This window comes from Vulpes vulpes, chromosome X (genome assembly GCF_048418805.1).
Source record: "Vulpes vulpes isolate BD-2025 chromosome X, VulVul3, whole genome shotgun sequence".
NCBI lineage: Eukaryota > Metazoa > Chordata > Mammalia > Carnivora > Canidae > Vulpes > Vulpes vulpes.
This window is the reverse complement of record NC_132796.1, coordinates 52,066,721-52,085,827: the sequence shown is the minus strand read 5'-3', so window position 1 is coordinate 52,085,827 and position 19,107 is coordinate 52,066,721. Positions and strand designations below refer to the sequence as shown.

The 19,107-nt window shown below is 38.0% G+C and overlaps 1 protein-coding gene across 3 annotated transcripts in view; it reads right to left on the bottom strand.

The window, feature by feature from the left end:
* KIF4A (kinesin family member 4A) overlaps nt 1–19,107 on the bottom strand; it is a 126,121-nt gene that overhangs the window by 41,250 nt on the left and 65,764 nt on the right. For all 3 annotated transcript variants that reach the window (XM_072744539.1, XM_025982856.2, XM_072744540.1), the window contains 7 exons: nt 17,339–17,397; nt 17,122–17,227; nt 13,067–13,123; nt 11,874–12,059; nt 5,607–5,710; nt 4,135–4,279; nt 3,298–3,408 (listed from right to left, as the gene is read on the bottom strand). In XM_072744539.1, coding sequence (XP_072600640.1) covers nt 3,298–3,408; nt 4,135–4,279; nt 5,607–5,710; nt 11,874–12,059; nt 13,067–13,123; nt 17,122–17,227; nt 17,339–17,397 — 768 coding nt within the window. The remainder of the gene's footprint in view (nt 1–3,297; nt 3,409–4,134; nt 4,280–5,606; nt 5,711–11,873; nt 12,060–13,066; nt 13,124–17,121; nt 17,228–17,338; nt 17,398–19,107) is intronic.

Below are 19,107 nucleotides of genomic sequence, written 5' to 3'. Positions count from 1 at the left end.
CTTTTATATTAAGTGAATGAAGTATTTTTTAGGGCAGCATATTGATTCCTTTAATGATCATTTCACTCTATTTTTGAGTTATTTTCTTAATGATTGCTCTAATACTTATAATAAACATCTTAAAAGAATCTACTTCAGGGATCCCTGGGTGGCTTGGCAGTTTAGCGCCTGCCTTCGGCCCAGGGTGTGATCCTGGAGTCCCTGGACTGAGTCCCACATCAGGCTCCCTGTGTGGAGCTTGCTTCTCCCTCTGCCTATGTCTGTGCCTCTCTCTGTGTGTGTCTCTCATGAATAAAAAAAAAAAGAATCTACTTCAGATTTATATTAACTTAATTCCAGTGAGACATAGAAATGTTATTTCTATACAGTTATTCTCTTCCCTTTCTGTGCTATTATATAAATTATATCTGTATGTAACCAAGAAATTCACGATTATTATTATTATTATTACTTTATGTAAGTTATCCTTTAAATAAGCTGAGATGAAAGAAGAACAAATATATATTTATAGAATTTGTTCTTATTTAGCATTTCTGGTTCTCATTTCTTCCTATAGATTCCGGTTACCATTTGATGCCATTTCTTTACTCAAATACAACTTTGCTCCCAGCTACCTCCTTTGTCAAATATGTTAAATTTCTATATGTTATAGACTCATCAATACAATTACATAAATATTATTTTATATAATTGCTTTTTAAATCAGTTAAGAGGGGGCACCTGGGTGGCTCAGTGGCTGAGCATCTGCCTTTGGCTCAGGATGTTATCCCAGGGTCCTGGGATTGAGTCCCACACTGGGCTCCCTGCAGGGAGCCTGCTTCTCCCTCTGCCTATGTCTCTGCCTCTGTCTTTCATGAATAAATAAAATCTTAAAAAAAAATAAGTCAGTTAAGAGAAGGGAGAAGAAATACACAATTATAATACTGTCTTTTAGAATTACCTACATAATATCTTTACTGGTACTCTGTGTTTCCTTTGTGTGTGCACGTGCGTGTGTGTGTGTGTAGATTCAAATTACTATCTGGTATCACTTGCTTTCAGACTAAAGTTCTTTTAGTATTTCTTATAAGGTAGGTCTGCTAAAAACAAAATCACTTAGCTTTTGTTTATCTGGGAATGTCTTTATTTTGTCTTCAATATTGAAAGAAAATTTCGTTGTCTGTAAAATTCTTGGTTGATATTATTTTACTTCAGCACTTTTAATATGTTTTCCCACTGTCTTCTGCCCTCCATTGTTTTTAATGGCATTCAGCTGTTATTTTTGGGGGGGTTGCTTGTATGTGATGAGTCATTTTATCTTGCTTTCAAGTTTTTTTTTTTGTTTTTTGCCTTTCATCATTTTGACATAATGTGTCTTGGTGTGGTTCCCTTTCCATTTATTTTGGAGTTCACTGAGCTTCTTAGATGTGTAGATATTTTGTACCAAGTTTAGAAATTTTTCAGCCATTATGTTTTTGAATATTTTTACTATTGTTTCACTTATTGTTCTTATGGAGCTACCAGTCTCTTAATTGCTCACTACCAAAATTTCCATTATTTTTGATAGCTCCTTTAGGTTTTAACTTCCCCAAACTCTGTCCCCAAATAAAGAGAGCACCTTAGGGAGGGCTGCATTCCTATGACTGTTCCAATGCCAATGCTCCCCATCACCCCTGGGGAACCTCTGTATTACTGCTCAAGACTGGGGAGTGGGGATAGTATGCACTTCTCTGAGTGACTTCTCTGTTCTGTGAGTAGGGTGCTGGGCAGGGTCAGTATACTCTATTTTTCTTGACTTGCCTCTCCTGACATGGAATCTATATCCTATGATTGGGTTGGGGTAATAAGGCCCCAGTATTCCTGGTCTTCTGTAGCAGGAGCAGTTTCCATCCTACACATGGGGGCTAGGTAGAAGAAAGGATCCCCAGACCATCCTGGTTGCTCTTGCCTGAAATAGAACTTCAGCAACATGAAGCGGTGGAGGATGAAACAGAAGAAACCATAGCTACAGACTGGAAGTTGAGGAATGAGGGGAGTGAGCTGATTGTGGCTCAAGTGCCACAGACTCTTGCTTCTTACTGAGATCTAGATTTCTTGAATACAGTTTCTTTGCTATATGCCCTCAGGACATATAGAGACTTTCAAGGGCTGTTTTTATAAATTTCTTTTTACTACTTACATTTCTTTTGTGGAAAAGAGTGTTCACAAAGCTCCTCATGAAACCATTTGAAAAGTGCTTCTCCTTATTTCTTGACCCAATGTATCACATTCTGGCCAATTCTAAAAATTTCCCTGTATCAATGTCCTTTCTAAGAATACTGTTACTACTCTAATTCAAGCCCTCACTATCTTTCTGGATGATGTAACATGTTCTTAACTTCTGTTCTGGGGGGATCCTTGGGTAGCTCAGAGGTTTAGCGTCTGCCTTCGGCCCAGGGTGTGATCCTGGAGTCCAGGATTGAGTCCCACATCAGGCTCCCTGCATGGAGCCTGCTTCTCCCTCTGCCTGTGTCTCTGTCTCTGTCTCTGTCTGTGTGTGTGTGTGTGTGTGTGTGTGTGTGTGTGTGTGTGTCTCATTAATAAATAAATAAAATCTTTAAAAAAAATTCTGTTCTGGCCTCTAGTTTCTCAGTACTTCAGTTTGTTAAACACATTACTCTCAGATGTATCTTTCTAAAGCAGTACTTGGCTGATACCACTTTGTTCTCAAAAACCTTAAAAATCTTTACATTGCTAACAAAATAAAGTTCAAATTTCTGAAATCTTTAATAATCCAGCTTCATTGTTTTTCTGATGGAATCTCCTACCATCCTTCATCTCACTAGGACCATTCATCTTTCCTTGAATAGCTTACAAAGTTGTCACCTGTGTCTTTGCTCCTGCTGTTCCATCTATCTAGAATGCCTTGCACTTGTCTCTATCAAAATCCTCCCTATCATTCAAGGCCTGTTCAGCTGTCATCTTTTCACTCTAATTGGAAATATGCTTTCTTTTCTTAATTACATTGGTATTTTAGGTCATTCATAAAGCACAGATCTCTTTATTCCTTGAATTAAAGAAAACCGTGCTTATATCTCACCTTCCCCTCTAGATAAGACATTTTTCAAGGGTAGAGCTCATATACTACTCATCTTTCTCTTTTCCATGGTATCTAGTGTATAGTACCTTAAATATAGTGGACGTTTAAGAAATACTTGTTAAAATTCATGAATGTGTCACATTTTTGGAGATAACCAGCTCTTTGAAGAAAAGTTTCAATGTTAGTCAGCCCAGAGAAGGGTTTATTAGGTAGGCCTTTGGAAGGTTATAGTTACTTACCCTTTCTTTTAACTGGATAACTTCTTTGTCTTTTTGTTGTTTCCACTGTCTAAACTTCTCAGCATCCTCTTTCATCTGACGCATTAACTGTACCCGCTGGCTTTTCATCACCTGTAAAAACAAAACCCAGTACAAGTATTAGTCACCTACACTTATTCTAGGCTGATATGCAGATGGATAGACTATTAAGAGAGAAAACCCAGAGCTAAACTGAGAAGGCTGCCAACAGATTTTCTGATTAGGCTTGCAATGCTTGCACAAGGTTTCCAAGTATAGACTACACAAATGAACATGCTGAAGAAACTTTAAAAAATGTACCAACAGCTAAATCCAGCCCTAAATTCTTTGTATATAAATGAAATTTCAAGGAAATATCTACTAAGCCTCAAGGACAAATCCACCTAGCAACCATTGTATTCTAAAGGTTTCGGTATAAGTGGCTTGTGACTCCACTTTCTAGATGTCAGAAGTCGAATGTTCAATAACTGAAAATAATTTCCAGGTTTCATCACTTTGTAACTACTTTACGGAATTATTCAGCATAATCACGGAAGGTGGTCAGGATATCACGACAAAATATTAAGGTATCTTTCTCCTTTGGTTTCAGAGACTTTAACATTAAACTCTGAATGTTAAAGCCAGGTTTTGTTATTCAGATTCTAGATGACTACCAGGACAATGTCCCATAAAAGGGACATTTGTGGAGAGTCACACATTTGAAATGATGGTCCTGCCTGCTACTTTCTCATCTGACAACACCTCTGTAGTATAATTCTAAGTGGAACACCTATGTTTGTAAGTTTTAATGAAATAAACCCAAGGATGAGAGCTTATTACCCGTATTTCCTGGTTCAATTTGGAAACGGTATGCTCTGTGGACTCTTTCAGCTTCAGAAGTTTGGACTGTTCATTCAGCTTCTTCTTCAGATCAGCCATTTGACCCTCTAGCTCCTGTAGGCGTTTACGGCGGCGCTCACTCAACCTAAAAACAGATGCTATAGGAATGAAGACTAGCAGCAAAACTTGACTTCAAAAGACATAGTGTTAGACTCCCAGGTTCACAGGGAGAGATATATATATATAATATATCATAGGTGATCAGTCACATAGCCATCTTTATTTTTTTTTTATTTTTATTTTTTTTACATAGCCATCTTTAAATAAAGAATAACCACCCAAACAACCAAAATTGTCTCAATAATGGGAGCTAAATATAAAGAGTAAACAACAAATTTTTTTGAGTTTCTAACAATGCATTCGACTCAAATGACATCACTCCCCACCACTATGTTAAAAGGATGGTTCTTTGAAGATATTTCACTTTAGTTTAGCTGTAAAGAAATACTTCTGATGATTATTACAGTAGTCTGAGACAGAAAACGAACATTCAGCATAACATTTAAGAACATGAACTTTAGACTCAACAGAGGTATAATAGAATCACTGAGTAAAAAGAAGGTAGAGTAGTCAATAAGGAAGAGGTCTGAGGAAGAGTAGGATATTCTGGTTATCTGTCTTGGTTTTATTCTTTTTTAAAAAGTGGGCTCCATGCCCAGTGTAGAGCCCAAAGTGGGGCCTGAACTCATGTCCCCAAGATCAGGACCTGACCTGAGATCAAGAGTCAGACACAGAACCGACTGAGTCACCCAGTCTTGGTTTTACTCTTAACTGACTAAGGGATGGCTAGATTGGTTTTTCATTTACTAGCCTGGACATTAACTCTATTCACAAGCTAATCTGCCATCAGTACAGGGACAAAGAAACTGTAGCTGTCTGGTAGGTCTTATAATCTTTCAAAATTCAGCTCAAAATCTGCTTATAAAGCCTTTCTTGATCATGCCAGCCTAAACTATTATCTCCTGACTCTGAATTCTTAAAGCTATTACTTCCTAGGAAATTTATCTAGCTACTAATCATATGCTGTTATGGCATTCTTTTTTTTTTAATTTTTATTTATTTATGATAGTCACAGAGAGAGAGAGAGAGAGGCAGAGACACAGGCAGAGGGAGAAGCAGGCTCCATGCACCGGGAGCCCGACGTGGGATTCAATCCCGGGTCTCCAGGATCGCGCCCTAGGCCAAAGGCAGGCGCCAAACCGCTGCGCCACCCAGGGATCCCTGTTATGGCATTCTTTTACTCATCACGAGGTATTGTTTAAAATCTCAATTTCTTTTCTTTTGTTTAGATCTCCTCTCCACAACTAGGTATAAATCCTGTGGGGACAGGAAATGGTTCTCTTACTTATTTCCTCTATAACTCCTCACACATAGTAGGGACTTGAAATAATACTTATTGGATGTATTCTCACTTGGCTTGGTTGACATCCTTCTTCGTTGTCTGAAGTTCAAAAACCAATTCTTCTTTTTCCTTTTGCAGATTGATGACTTCCAATTCTAGATTTTTTATGTTATCCTAGAAATGTTATAGGTCAGAGAGAAAGCATTAAAAAGCACAAGAAGAAAATCACTTAAAGTCAATCACTTCAACATTCCACATCTTAAAGGAACTATGTATTCAATTTTGCCACTTCAATCACACACTAAAAACATCTGTACTCGATTTTGGGAGATTAAAAGTTCTGTAGTGGGAAAAGTATAACTTTGGAATCCAAAAGCCTGGGTTTGAACCTTGAGTCTAGCACTTAATATCTAAATATCTTAAGGGAAGTCATTTCATCTCTGTTTAGCCTTAGTTTCTGTGCAGAAAAGAGTTAATATAGCAGGCCTGAGATTGCTGTTTTTAAAAAGAGCTGCTTGTAAGACTGGCCTTCGGCTCAGGTGTGTGAACTTGGGTTTTGGTAGGGTTCCCATCCTTTTGATAAGATTATGTCATTATGTCTCATTATGTCAAGAAACATGCTCTTAACCATAGAGAACAAACTGATGGTTACCAGAGGGGAGGTGGGTGGGAGGATGCATGAAATGGGTGATGGATAAAAAAAAAAAAAAAAAGAAATGGGTGATGGTGATTAAGAAGGGCACCTGTCCTGATGAGCACCGGGTGATGTATGGAATTGTACTATACATCTGAAACTAATTACAACACTGTATGTTAACTAACTGGAATTAAAATAAGACCTGGACTTGGACTCCTACTAGACTCTAGGGAACTTCCCTGATAGATAACATTTCACACATGTTGTCACAACCTATTGCTAGAGGAATTAAATACATATTATGTTACTCCACTGGAAAAAGAAGCTTGCATCTGGTTTCCTTCAGACTTTGCCCCAGGTGCCTTTTCCCTTTGCTAATTTTGTTTTGTATCCTTCCACTGTAGTAACTCATAACTGTATGACTATATGCTGAGTCCTTTGAGTTATCCTGGCAAATTGTCAAATGCTGGGGGTGGTCTTTGGGACCCCTGAGAGTTTCCCTATCTATGTAAACTATTAACAGTACCACTTACCTCACAGGCTTGTTGGGAAGATCAAATAAGATAAACAATATTTTGTAAATAGTAAAGGGCTGCACAAACATTCTTCTATTCAGAACTTTCAATATATATTCAATATCAACTGTAGCACTGCATGCATTTAGGAAATGAATTCCAGAAACTGAATTTTAGTAGTTTCCAAGATTAGGAAAACCCAATAGATTCCTTCCTGTTCTCATAACCAAAAAATTAAAGGAAACTGCCTGAATGAGTGGTTGGTAGCCAAGATTATGTGCAGGCCTTAGACCAGTATTGAAATGACACAAAGAGGCAGGTCAGATGGGGCTGTATCAGAGCTTTCTAAGCAGGCAAGAGCTCTTTTCCACAAAATCTACTGAGTCATTCTAGTATCCAATGAAAATCAGTCTCATTGTTTTATAGTTACCCTGCATATTTAAACCAGCAATAACGTGTACATGATTATATTAGGGAAGTAACACATGAAAACACTGAGGTAAAAAAGCCAGATAATACTTATAAAGGGCAAATTCTCTCTACTGCCCTACTCTTCCAAAATCCCAGTCCCCTATCCAGTAACCACTGTTATCAGCCTGATCCAGATCTATCAGACACTTTCTAGACATTTACACATTAAATATCTGGACATTTACATATTCTAGTCTTTTATATATATATATGTAAATACCTTAAAAATATACATAATTAGTAAATACATAAATATATTGTGGCAAATATCTAGGCAAATTTACATAAATAGATACAAAAATAATATATATACACATGTGCATATTTGTGTGTGTATTCTTACTGAAATGTGTTAAAGATAAGTAGAATCACACTATATGTATATATTATTCTATAACTTGCTTTTTTCAGTCTTAGAGATTTATTTATATCATTGCATATAGATCTAACTCATGTTTTTGCCAACATGAAATATTCTTGTGCATGCCTTCTGTGCACATGTGCAAAGTTTTTCTAGGGTAAGAACAAGTGGAATTAGAGTCATGGGGGTACACACTTTTAATTTTAATATATACTGCTGCTATATTTTCCTCTAAAGTGGCTATTCCAATTTACAATCTTGCTAGGAAATTACTTGTGTCCCTGCACCCTTACCAACATTTGATATTACTACACTTCAAAATATTTACTGATTGGATGGGTGAATAATAGTATCTTTTCAATATATAGGCCATATTTAGTCAAAACTGTCTCACTGAGTTGAGTCCTGTGTTACTATAACTTGTGGCAATCTTCATTAATCAGAACCTATACCTCCTCAAATTTTTCTACAGCAATAAAAATATTTATTTATTTATGTATTTATGTATTTATGTATTTATTTATTTATTTATATAAAAATATTTAGAACCAGAAACGACCTTTATTTCTTAGAGACAGTGATTTACATGTGATGAATAGGTACTATTTACAACAAGAATTTGTCCCCTCTTAACTTTAAGGTTTGGGAGCACCAGCTTATTTGATTCCAAGGGAAAAAAGGACAAGATATCTTACAGCTCTAGCTCTAACTCATTTTTAGCACCTCCTCCTAGGGTTAGAAGTACACTGGGGGAACATATATCCTCATATTTCCAGGGAAGGGTACAAGAGTGGAATAGTTTCTCAGCCTGTTAATCTTTTGTTTACCCTGGAAAGGTCAAAATACATTCAACCTAAAAAAAAGGCTGCCTTTTTATGTGCCGTTAACATGGAAGATTGAGCTACATATTTAACTTGCTCCCTCCTGATAGCCCACTAAAATGACCGCCCAAAAGGGTATAAATTAACAAGGATGAAGAGAGCCACCAAAAGATATAAACAAACTTTAGAAGAAGAAAATAGTTGAGTATATAGTCACTGACTTAGCAGAGTGGAAAAAGCTAAAATATGACTCCTATAGAACAAAGGCTAAGAACAAGGCAATATAAACCATAAGCCCACAGAGAGGAACAGAGAAGAGAAGTTTCATCCACGGAAAGGCTGAATCTGAGAGGCTGGGCTCACAGACAGCAGACACGACAGAAGGTGGGGATAAGGTACCATACTGCTGACAGGAGATTAAATAAAAGTCTATATATGACTGGGTAGACTCCTCCAAATCTCTTATTTTCTCTAGGTTGCCAGAAATAGGGCATACCATCACAATTCCAGGCAGGAGAATGAAAGATTTTTTTTTTTACTGGAAACTGACCAGCCCAAGATAAACCTATGTACAGAACTTCCTATTGGCTTTTAGTGCCTTACTGTTAAATATGAAAGGAAAGCCAAACATCACTGGAAATTTGAGGAAAGTTTCTTCTATGAAAAAAAACCAAAGCAAACCTACTAAAGATAGGAATTTAGAGGAGACAGAGGCAAGGCAGGAAGAAAAAGGAAATCTCAACAAAATTTAATTTCTATTAGAGATGAACACTGCATCCATGAAAAAAAAATAGAAGGCTATAAAAAATTAAAGGATCAAACACATCTTAGAAATTAATAGGCAAGTAGAAAAAATTCACCAGGAAGTGGAGGGAAATCACCCAGAGAGTGGAATAGCAAGATAAAAAAAATAGGAGGGAGGAAATAAGAAAAGCAGAAACTAAGTCTAAGACATCTCAATAACTAAGAGGAGTGCGAGAAAAGAGAAATGGAAAAAATAGAGAGGGGGCATTAAAGAAATAATATAAGAAAACCTTCCCATTAAGAACACAAATTTCTAGATTGAAAGGACCCATCAAGTACAATAAATAAGAAAAGACCCAGATCAAGGCACATCATTGTGAAATTTATTCACACTTGGGAACAAAGAAAAGTCCTGAAAGTGGCGGTGGTGGTATACAGATGAAATTAAAAGAATTGGGCATTATAATGGACTTCTCAACAGTAATACTGGAAAGAGAAAACAATGACGTAAAGCCTTCACATTTCTTTCTTTTTAAAAAAAGATTATTTATTTATTTATTCATGAGAGACAGAAGGGGGTGGGGCAGAGACACAGGCAGAGGGAGAAGCAGGCTCCATGCAGGGAGCCCGATGTGGGACTCGATCCTGGGTTTTCAGGATCATGTCCTCAGCTGAAGGCAGGTGCTCAACCGCTGAGCCACTCAGGTGTCCCAAAGCCTTCACATTTCTAAAGAAAAATCACTTCCATTGTAGTGCCTAAACCCAGGCAAATTAACAAGTCTAATAACAACCACCACCACCAGCCATTTTCAGGAATGCAATGTTTGAAAACATTTTTCTTTCATGTCCACTGTCTCAGAAAGTTACTGGGGTTGTACTCCATCAACACAAAGGGGTATCCCAAGAAGGAGGAAGATACACACTCTGTTTCAACATAGAGATGAGAAGTGAAGCAGATTCCCAGGACCCAAGATGATGGTCCAGGTTGCTGGCTGGGCAGCAGGCTTACAGAAAGCCAACCAGGACAGAAGATTCTGGGAGGGTTATCTTTAAGAAAGAAATGGAATGATAAACTACTTGGTATGTCTGACCATATTAGGAGGAGTTTTATAAGTCTGTGAATAAGTTTGGAGATAAATTATTGACAGGTATATAGAAAAATAAGAAAATGAAAAAATGAGATTATTAACTCTAGGGAATACAAAAAGCCAAACAAGAAAGGAAGTGGAATTGTATTATACTATGTGGCTCAGCTGTAAAATCTACTTACATAGTCACAAAAATTTAAACACTATTCATTTCATCAAAATTATCATTTTGAAAGATAAGAGGTGAGGTGGTGCACATGGGTGGTTGTGCAAGAGAGCTACATTCCCATTTCCCATAGTGGGAAGCCAATTGATAATATCTAAAATTTTTTTCACAAGTGTACTAATTTATTATTATTTTTTATACAAAGGTTACTATTTTAATCATAATAAGTGAACATTAAGTATGTTTACATTGTGTAACCATTATCACTCTCCATCTCTAGAACTGCCTCATATTCTTAAGAGGTACTACCTAACCATTTAATCAGAATTTCTTGAGACTAACTGGAAGTAAAGGAAGGTACTCACAGAAGATATTACAGCACAAAATTACTGCAGTTTTAATTGAATCTTGAGCTATTCTAAAATGTAATAGTAACCCAACTATTCTTTTTTTTGTACTCTTGATTTCCTTCACCTGTTTCATCCATTCCGCCATTGACTTCCCCTCTGGCAACTACCAGTTTGTTCTTTATATTTAAGAGTCTGTGTTTTCGTTTGTCTCTTTTTTTAGTTGTTTTGATTCTTAAATCCCACATATGAGTGAAATCCTATGGTATTTGTCTTTCTCTGACTGGCTTATTTCACTTAGCATTATATTCTTTAGATTCATCCATTTGTTGCAAATGGCAAGATTTTATTCCTTTCTATGTCTGAGTAATATTCCATTGTGTATATTACCACATCTTCTTTATCTATTCATCCACTGATAGACACTTGAGCTGCTTCCATAATTTGGCTATTATAAATAATGCTGCAATAAACATAGAGGCACATATATTGTTTCAAATTAGTGTTTTTGTATCCTTTGGGTAAATACCCAGTAGTGGAATTACTGAATTATATGGTAACTCTATTTCTTCAAAGTTAGATTATCTATCTATCTATCTATCTATCTATCTATCTATCTAAGAGAGAGAGAGAGAGCACATGCATGCGTGTGCGTGTGTGTGTGTGTGTATGTGTGTGCACGGAGGAGGAGGGGTGCATGGCAGAGGCAGAGGGAGAGAAAATCTCCAGCAGACTCTGTGCTGAGCGGGAGCTAGACAAAGGGCTCTATTTCCGGACCCAGAGATCCGGACTAAAAAAAAGTTCAGTCATTTACCATGTCAAGTGATATCCATTCTGAGTTTCTTCCTAATTCACACTGTAACCAAGACATCTACTAAGAAATCTTTCTCAGTATAGCTATCAGAACGAAATTTCTCCCCAAGTAGGGACCACATTTATTATAACACTATCAAACTATTTATTAAATACCTATTGCATAAGGTAAGGTATTAGATCAAATGAAACAAAATTATACATTCCTTATCCTGAATGTGTATCACTTTTTTGAAATCAACAGTGCAACTCCAGGGGTACTATGCACATTATGTTGTCTCATCATCATGAAAAACAGTGTGCCTGTTTTTTTCCTATACCATTAAAAAAGAGATAGTAGACATGAACAAATGCTGCTCTAGTTAATATTTTACCTGGTACTGGAAATGAATGGGCTGTAGTTGGCTGTCATTCTGAGTCATCTTTCTGGCTAGTGCCTCTTTCAGTGCAAGGGCTTTATTCAACTCAACCAGCTCCTTAGACATCTGAGCTTGACGTAGAGCATGCTGAGTAGTGAAAGCATCAGAAGACCTACTGGTCTCTGGACTGGTTTCTACTTGCTGGAAAAGACCAAGATAATGATATTTAAGAGAAACAAGCAATTGGAGCTCCTTAGGTCCTGCTTCATCGGGTCTCACAGCTACTTCTCCATTGCTAGTACCTCTGTTCTTTTAAAAATAATGGCTTCTCATACATTTGCATTAAACATAGGAAATGAATCGATCCTAGCCTATTTCCCTGCTCTCATAGCACCTATTTCTTATATTCTTTAACTGACTCTTCTAGAGTAAACTAAGTTTCTTGCTCTTTCCTTTACTGATCTAACATTTCTTACTTTTACCTCATTCTAAGGGGTGATTACAGGAGAAAGAGTTCTGGAAATGGCACTTTAGGAATGGTGGAAATGGTGACAAGGCTTCATTTATTCTCATAGAGTTGACCTCTGGCACCTCATTTATCTCCTATCTTTCTTCTTTCAGAATATGAAAAATACTGATACACGTTTGTTTTGAGGGGAAAAGATATCTCAAGCAAACCATTGTCTAGCCTTTCGTTTTGACTTTACTCATAACCTTTAGCCCACATCTAATACATTTTGTCTATTCTTGCAACTTGAACACTCCAGATATTCTCCTTGGTTCTTTTAGCCCCTAACCATCCCATCCATAGAAAACGTATGATGAGAAAAAAAAAATTTCTTCTGTGTCTTCTCTGATGCTTTTTTGACTTTGCCATAATTTCCTAATTTGTTCCCTTCCTCATTCTAACTTGCTAGACAGCTGACACAAAATAGTAGCGTCTAACAATGAATCAGTAAGCCAGGCTGTAAAGAAGAAAAATGACATCCCTGAGATGCTCTGCCATCCATTACCAGTTATACTATTAAAGATGGAGCCTATCCAATTTAGGGATTTTACAAAGCTGATATTTACACTCAAGATTTCTGGATTTTCAAGGTATTTTATGGAGGATGGTAGCAATCAGGGATTCTCTTCTCAGCTGAGTAATAAATTACAGGAAATGGCACAGTTAAAGCTCCTAGCTCTACACAAAGCCAATTACTTACAGCTTCTGGTTCCACTGCAGTATCAATGGCTGCAGCCATGCAAGCAACAGTTTCATCCTACAATGACAAATGAGTTTCAGTTTAGGAAAAGACTCTGAAGTGAAGATTACTAGTGGATTTTATACTGGTTATTCTATTTTTTTCAAGTATATATAGAGACTACTTAGGTGCTAGACCCATTCTGTGTTACACAAACACCAAAAATCACACATTTCCATTTCCCACCTCCTAAAAGTCTATCCTTATTATAAAGTTGATCCTGTAAGTCTTTGTAAAAAAGGGGGGGAGGGGTCATGTGGCGATTGACATATTTATTGTAACTTTCCTGCTCTGTCAGGGATAAGTGGGCCAGAGTGAAATATTAGCCATTCTCATAGGCTAAAGTTTAATCCATCTTATAGACTCTACTCTTTACATTTTTACCACTAAGTCTACCTCTAATAATGTACAGGTCTAGCCAGTTCTCATGGACATACCACCCTGAAAACAGACATAGGAAATAAAGGCAATGCAGTAGAAAAGTGAACAGAATGAAAGGTTATTTTGTATTTTATTTTACAGGCAAGGAAACAAGAGCCTACTCTATGAGGAAATAAATTCTACAGGTAGACACCCCAGATAAATGTGCTCATGAAGTCATACAAATATCCTGCAGTTTCTCTCCCTCATATACACAAGAACAACCAATCACCTGCAGCTATTCCTGCAGCTATTGCAGGTAGCAGTTACTTGAAGGGAAAGGTTAACAACAATCTAAAAGGGAACCCTAAAACCACTTGTGAGGACTAACTTGTTTATAGGCAATCATATGAACAAGCTTGGTTCTCTCCACTGGAATTTAGGCTTTATTTGGCATTGCAACATATGGATTACCACTTCTGTTTAAGCGATTCTGCAAGCCCTGGGAAGAAAGGATTATTTCCAGGAAGTCACACAATTAAAGTGGTCATAGGTGAAAGAGCTATTGGCTCAGTAGCAAGGAAAGAATTTAGGGTTATCAAGTCGTCTCTGCATCGGCCCAGTGAAACATTACATAGTTGTTGAGACTTGAACCTCAGTAACTTCAAGGCAAGGAGCAAAGAGGCCCTTAGTAAGGTGCTATTTGTAAAGTACTTCCCCTTCCCAGAAATTCCCAATCTGTGAGACTCAGAGAAAATGCAAAGGAAGCTCTAGTGTTCCCACATCCCTTCTCAAGTGTTCCCACATCCTTTCTCATCATGATTTACAATACCAGTGATTCTCCAAGGGCCAGACATGAAATCCTTCTTGAGAAACAGAGCACTTTGATAAAACAACGACAACAAAATTTGATTTTGTGGGAACTGAAAGGACTGCATGAAGTTCTCACAGGTGATTGCAGCAAGGAGGTTTGTTTGAATTGTGTTTTAAAGGAAGAAATGGGGGATCCCTGGGTGGCGCAGCAGTTTGGCGCCTGCCTTTGGCTCGGGGCGCGATCCTGGAGACCAGGGATCGAATCCCACGTCGGGCTCCTGGTGCATGGGGCCTGCTTCTCCCTCTGCCTGTGTTTCTGCCTCTCTCTCTCTCTCTCTCTTTCTGTGTGTGACTATCGTAAATTAAAAAATAAATAAATAAATAAATAAATAAATAAATAAATAAATAAAGGAAGAAATGGTACAGTTTCATGCTTAGAGCCCCAGGAGGAAGATTCAGGAACAATGGTTGCCTTCATAACTGAAAAGAGGGCGTTCATCTGTCACTTAAAATAAAAATAGTTCTAATTTAGAACGAAGGGGACAAGCACTTACATTTGAAACATTTTGCTTTCACTGTAATGAGTTTTAATAAAAGCCACAGGACACAATGTTGTGTATTTCCAAAAAATATGTGCCTGGGAGGGTCTCTGAACAATAGACACGGAGAGCTCTGATTCAAGAGTCCAGCAGGAGCCCTAGGTAAAGGGGTTTACTCTGCCTAACTGTGACAGTAGAGGGAAGCCAGGGGCTTTATCAGCTTGTGGCAATCTTTAGTAACTTCTTGCTTCACGTGTCAAGTGAATTTTAGTGGCAGATACAGCGATTCTATAGAGTTCCTCTGAGTCAGCCACCAACCACTAAGCAACTTCCTTTGGAGGCATGCCAGGCACTAATCATATCACCAGATCCTCACCGTGGATATGCCTTCTCTTATGTTATTAGCTTGTATCCATGAGTTTCCTTCATCTTTCCCATGTGACTCAAAGCCCCAGAAATGAGGTGGTGTGACATCCTCTAAGATCAGTGTGGGGGCCATGAGTGATGATGGCGTCCTGGATCACTTTTTTGTGATCACATAAGCTTTGGTTCCACAGCCTGGATTACCTTAATTCTGAGGCAGCTCACACAAGGTTTTCATACATGAGAGGTTTCAGCTATATTTAAGTGGAATTATAGATAGTGACATTTCACCTTGTGATAGCCATTCTCTGGCATGCACTCTAAAATTTAGCCACAATGAAGTCCTTATCATACCCCACTTTCATCCCTTTTTGCTTGGCATATACCCTTCTCTCTATATAGATTTTTTCCCCTTTGTGTGACAAACTTCTATTTGTTTTTTTAGAGCCCAGTTTCTTCTGTACTGACTCCCTGAAGTTTCTAGGTGGTTAATCGCCCTTTGCTCATATTGCTAATGTAAGAGGATCAAAACAGAAAGAGAGTTCTCAGTTTTCCTTACTTCTTTTCCCCTTTCTTTGCCACCTCTCCCACTTGGGAACCTTAACCAATGAACAAACTACAAGGCTTACAAGAACAACTCTTGAAAATAATTGGACACTTAGTAGGATGGGGTTGCACCAATATTCTCCATTCAAGCAAGAGGCATGAAAACTGGAATAGCCTCCAACCAAAAGTTTCACAGCAATTAACAACAAAACTGCTACTTGAGCCAAACCACAAGACACACACCTCTCTCCCTTCTCACCTTACAAAAACTCCAATCCTACTTTGACTCAGGGAGTTACCTGGAGTTCAGGAACTCCCTGAGTGCCTCAAATGAATAGTGCCTTTAACCTCTTATGGCATCACTTATATTATTTTCTTTTGACATTAATACAATATTTAGCAAGGTTACACAGTCAGTGAGGGGCAGATTTGGCTTCAAATCAGGGTCTGTCTGGCTCTGGAGCCCAGGTTCTCAACTGCTGTAGTCTGTCTGTTGTATAAATGAACTGTCATCTCAGACTGCTCATGACAGTTTGTACAGTACTACTTGTTCTAAAACGCTGCTTTCTAGTCTTTTTGGAGTTTACTCATTTAATTTATTGGAACTCATCCTAACCCTTCCTCCCACAATACTGTATGGTATCTTTTTTATTGACTCTTTCAGAGTAAAATACAGATGCAGATCATTCCGTGATACCCTTTTGACATCTCTAGAAAACACTGGGCAAGACCTGAGATGGAGAATCACTGTTCCAGTAAAATTAAAGCCTCTGCCCAAGAGCTGGAAATGATATATATATGTCTATGGGCTGAGAAGGAACACCAAAAATAAAGGGTTTTTAGGGTGGTAGGACTGTAAGAATTTTTCTTCTAGGAAAAACAAGAAATACCCACCGCCTAACCCCCACCCCCAGACAACTACTATTGTAGTTCTATAAATAAAAATGGGAATTTACAGAATGATCATTCAAACTAATTTATTACTGGTTAGAGAAGAGAGCTATGGTATTCCCTGGTTGCTCTAAGTCCTCTGTCAGAACCCAACTTATTTAAAACCGAGGTATGGAAAGGCCTCTTATTAAGTTAGCCTATACTGATGGGACAGCAAGTCAACAACTGCTGTCCATGCTACCAGGCAATTGCATACTGCTATGTTGCTGCACCCAGCGTTTGATTAGAGCACTGAAATGTTAATGTGCCATTGCATATGTAACCTATGAGTGTTTTGATTTAACGAATTCAATATTCAGATCATATCCAATGATCCATGATCTTTGTCCTGAAGCAGCTCACAATCTAGTTGTTTTGGCAAAAGGCACAGAGTTAGATATGTTTATGTGCATCAAGAGAAACACGAAAGAATAGGTCTATTCACACTGCCCCTACTTGGCTTACCGATAGCTGGGTAATCACTTGCTGCAGGTTACGAATTATCTCTAAATTTTCTTTTAATTCCTGGTCTTCCAAAGTTTCCACTAACTTTTGAAGATCCACTTTGAGGCTAAAAATTCAAACAAAGGTTAATTAACCCAAAGGTTAATCATACTGCAAAGACCAGAGGATATATGATTATATACTAAGGTCACTAACAAACATTTGGTACAAAACTTACGCTGCATGTTGCCTGAGTTCCTCTAGCTTGGCGTTCATCTTTTCATTTGCTTGTTCTGTCTGCAACAGAGACCCAGGAGATCATCAGTGGGAATGTCTGACAGCCTCACCTAATTATGCCCTCTCTCTTACTCCTATGGATTAAAACCTAGGTAGAGAGGTTGCCTCTTTTGCTGTAATAGAGGATCTAGTGAGCTTTGGTGATTTAGTGAGAATGTTTTTTGTTTTTTTAACAGAGTCATGGAAATTAGCCCTTTAGTCAACATGAGCTACTTAAAATAGCATCCAAGCAGCTGGGTCTTATGCTTGCCATGAAGCTCAGACTATGGCGTGGAGTGTGATGCCTTAATTCCATATAGAATTTTGCAACTAGGGAAAAAAGCAAAACTTTCTGGCATGCTACTCCCTGCTGTCTGCACAAAACCCACTTACTTTACTGCCTCCTACACTCTACTGTTCCCTAGCCCCAGCATAAGGGCATTGAAAACATAAAAGGGCTTCACACTGAATATGAGCTGAGCTTTTTTTTTTTTTTTTCAAGTTACACTATCTGATATGGTAGGCTGGTTTTAGTAAGAGAAAACAAGAAAAAGGGTGAGGCACAAGAATATGGCAGAGAAGAAATGGCAGAGGGAGCTACATTTTGGGAAGGGTGATAAATTTTATCTCAATCACAGTATCTTGTAACGTGCTAGATGTTACAACAGATTTGGGAAGCACAACTTATATAGGACAAAAACGTGCTTGTTATGACATTCTAACAGGACAATGAACTTCACGTAGCCATTATATAGCAACCTTATAAAGTTCAGATGGGTATGCGGCTAGAGTAACGGGTACTGTCTGTTACAGTTAGCCACACTCACATATGTGTGAAACACAGCTTCTATAGTTACTTCAAAGGCACAGACAGAACAGTGCTCCAGAATGCAGCACTGGAGGCAGAAAATTATATAGAAAGATCCTCCAGGGATGCCTGGGTGGCTCAGTAGTTAAAAGTGCCTGCCTTTAGCTCAGGGTGTGATCCTGGAGTCCTAGGATCGAGTCCCACATCGGGCTCCCTGCATGGAGCTTGCTTCTCCCTCTGCCTGTGTCTCTGCCTCTCTCTCTCTCTCTCTCTATCTCTCTCTCTCTCTCTGTCTCTCATGAATAAATAAATAAAATCTTTAAAAAAAATCCTCCAGTTCCCCTTCCAATAGCAATGGACAACGAATATAGGATTTGGCCCCCTTTAAAGAATCTTTAAGCAGCTTACACTTCCTTGACTAGAGAACACACTGATGTGTGAAGGTGTATAAATTACAGATGCTCAAGTACATTTTGGTGGAAACTCATTTTCACTTCTGGCAATAGTTGTGCTATTAAAAATTGAGCTGTATTTAGTAGAAAAATGTTAGTGACAGTGCCAAGTTACTTTCAGACAGATAGTAGGCTACAGAATTGGTGTCATCAGTTATATAGAGATCCACTATTTGGAAATTAACCATATGTAAAAGGAATTAATATTAATTTCCCAGCTGTTCTATCTTATCATGGCAGTTGTTGGGACAGAATATGAAACATGACAACATTAGGAGAAGGCAGATAGAGAAGAACTAAAATCTTACCGAGGGGACAGTTACTTGGTATAAAGTATAAAGATTAGGTAGGACTTTATGTGACAGAAGGACCTGGTTCTTTCCTCTCTGGAATTTTATTTTTATAATTATTTTTTAAAGATTTTATTTATTTATTCATGAGAGACACACAGAGAGAGGCAGAGACATTGGC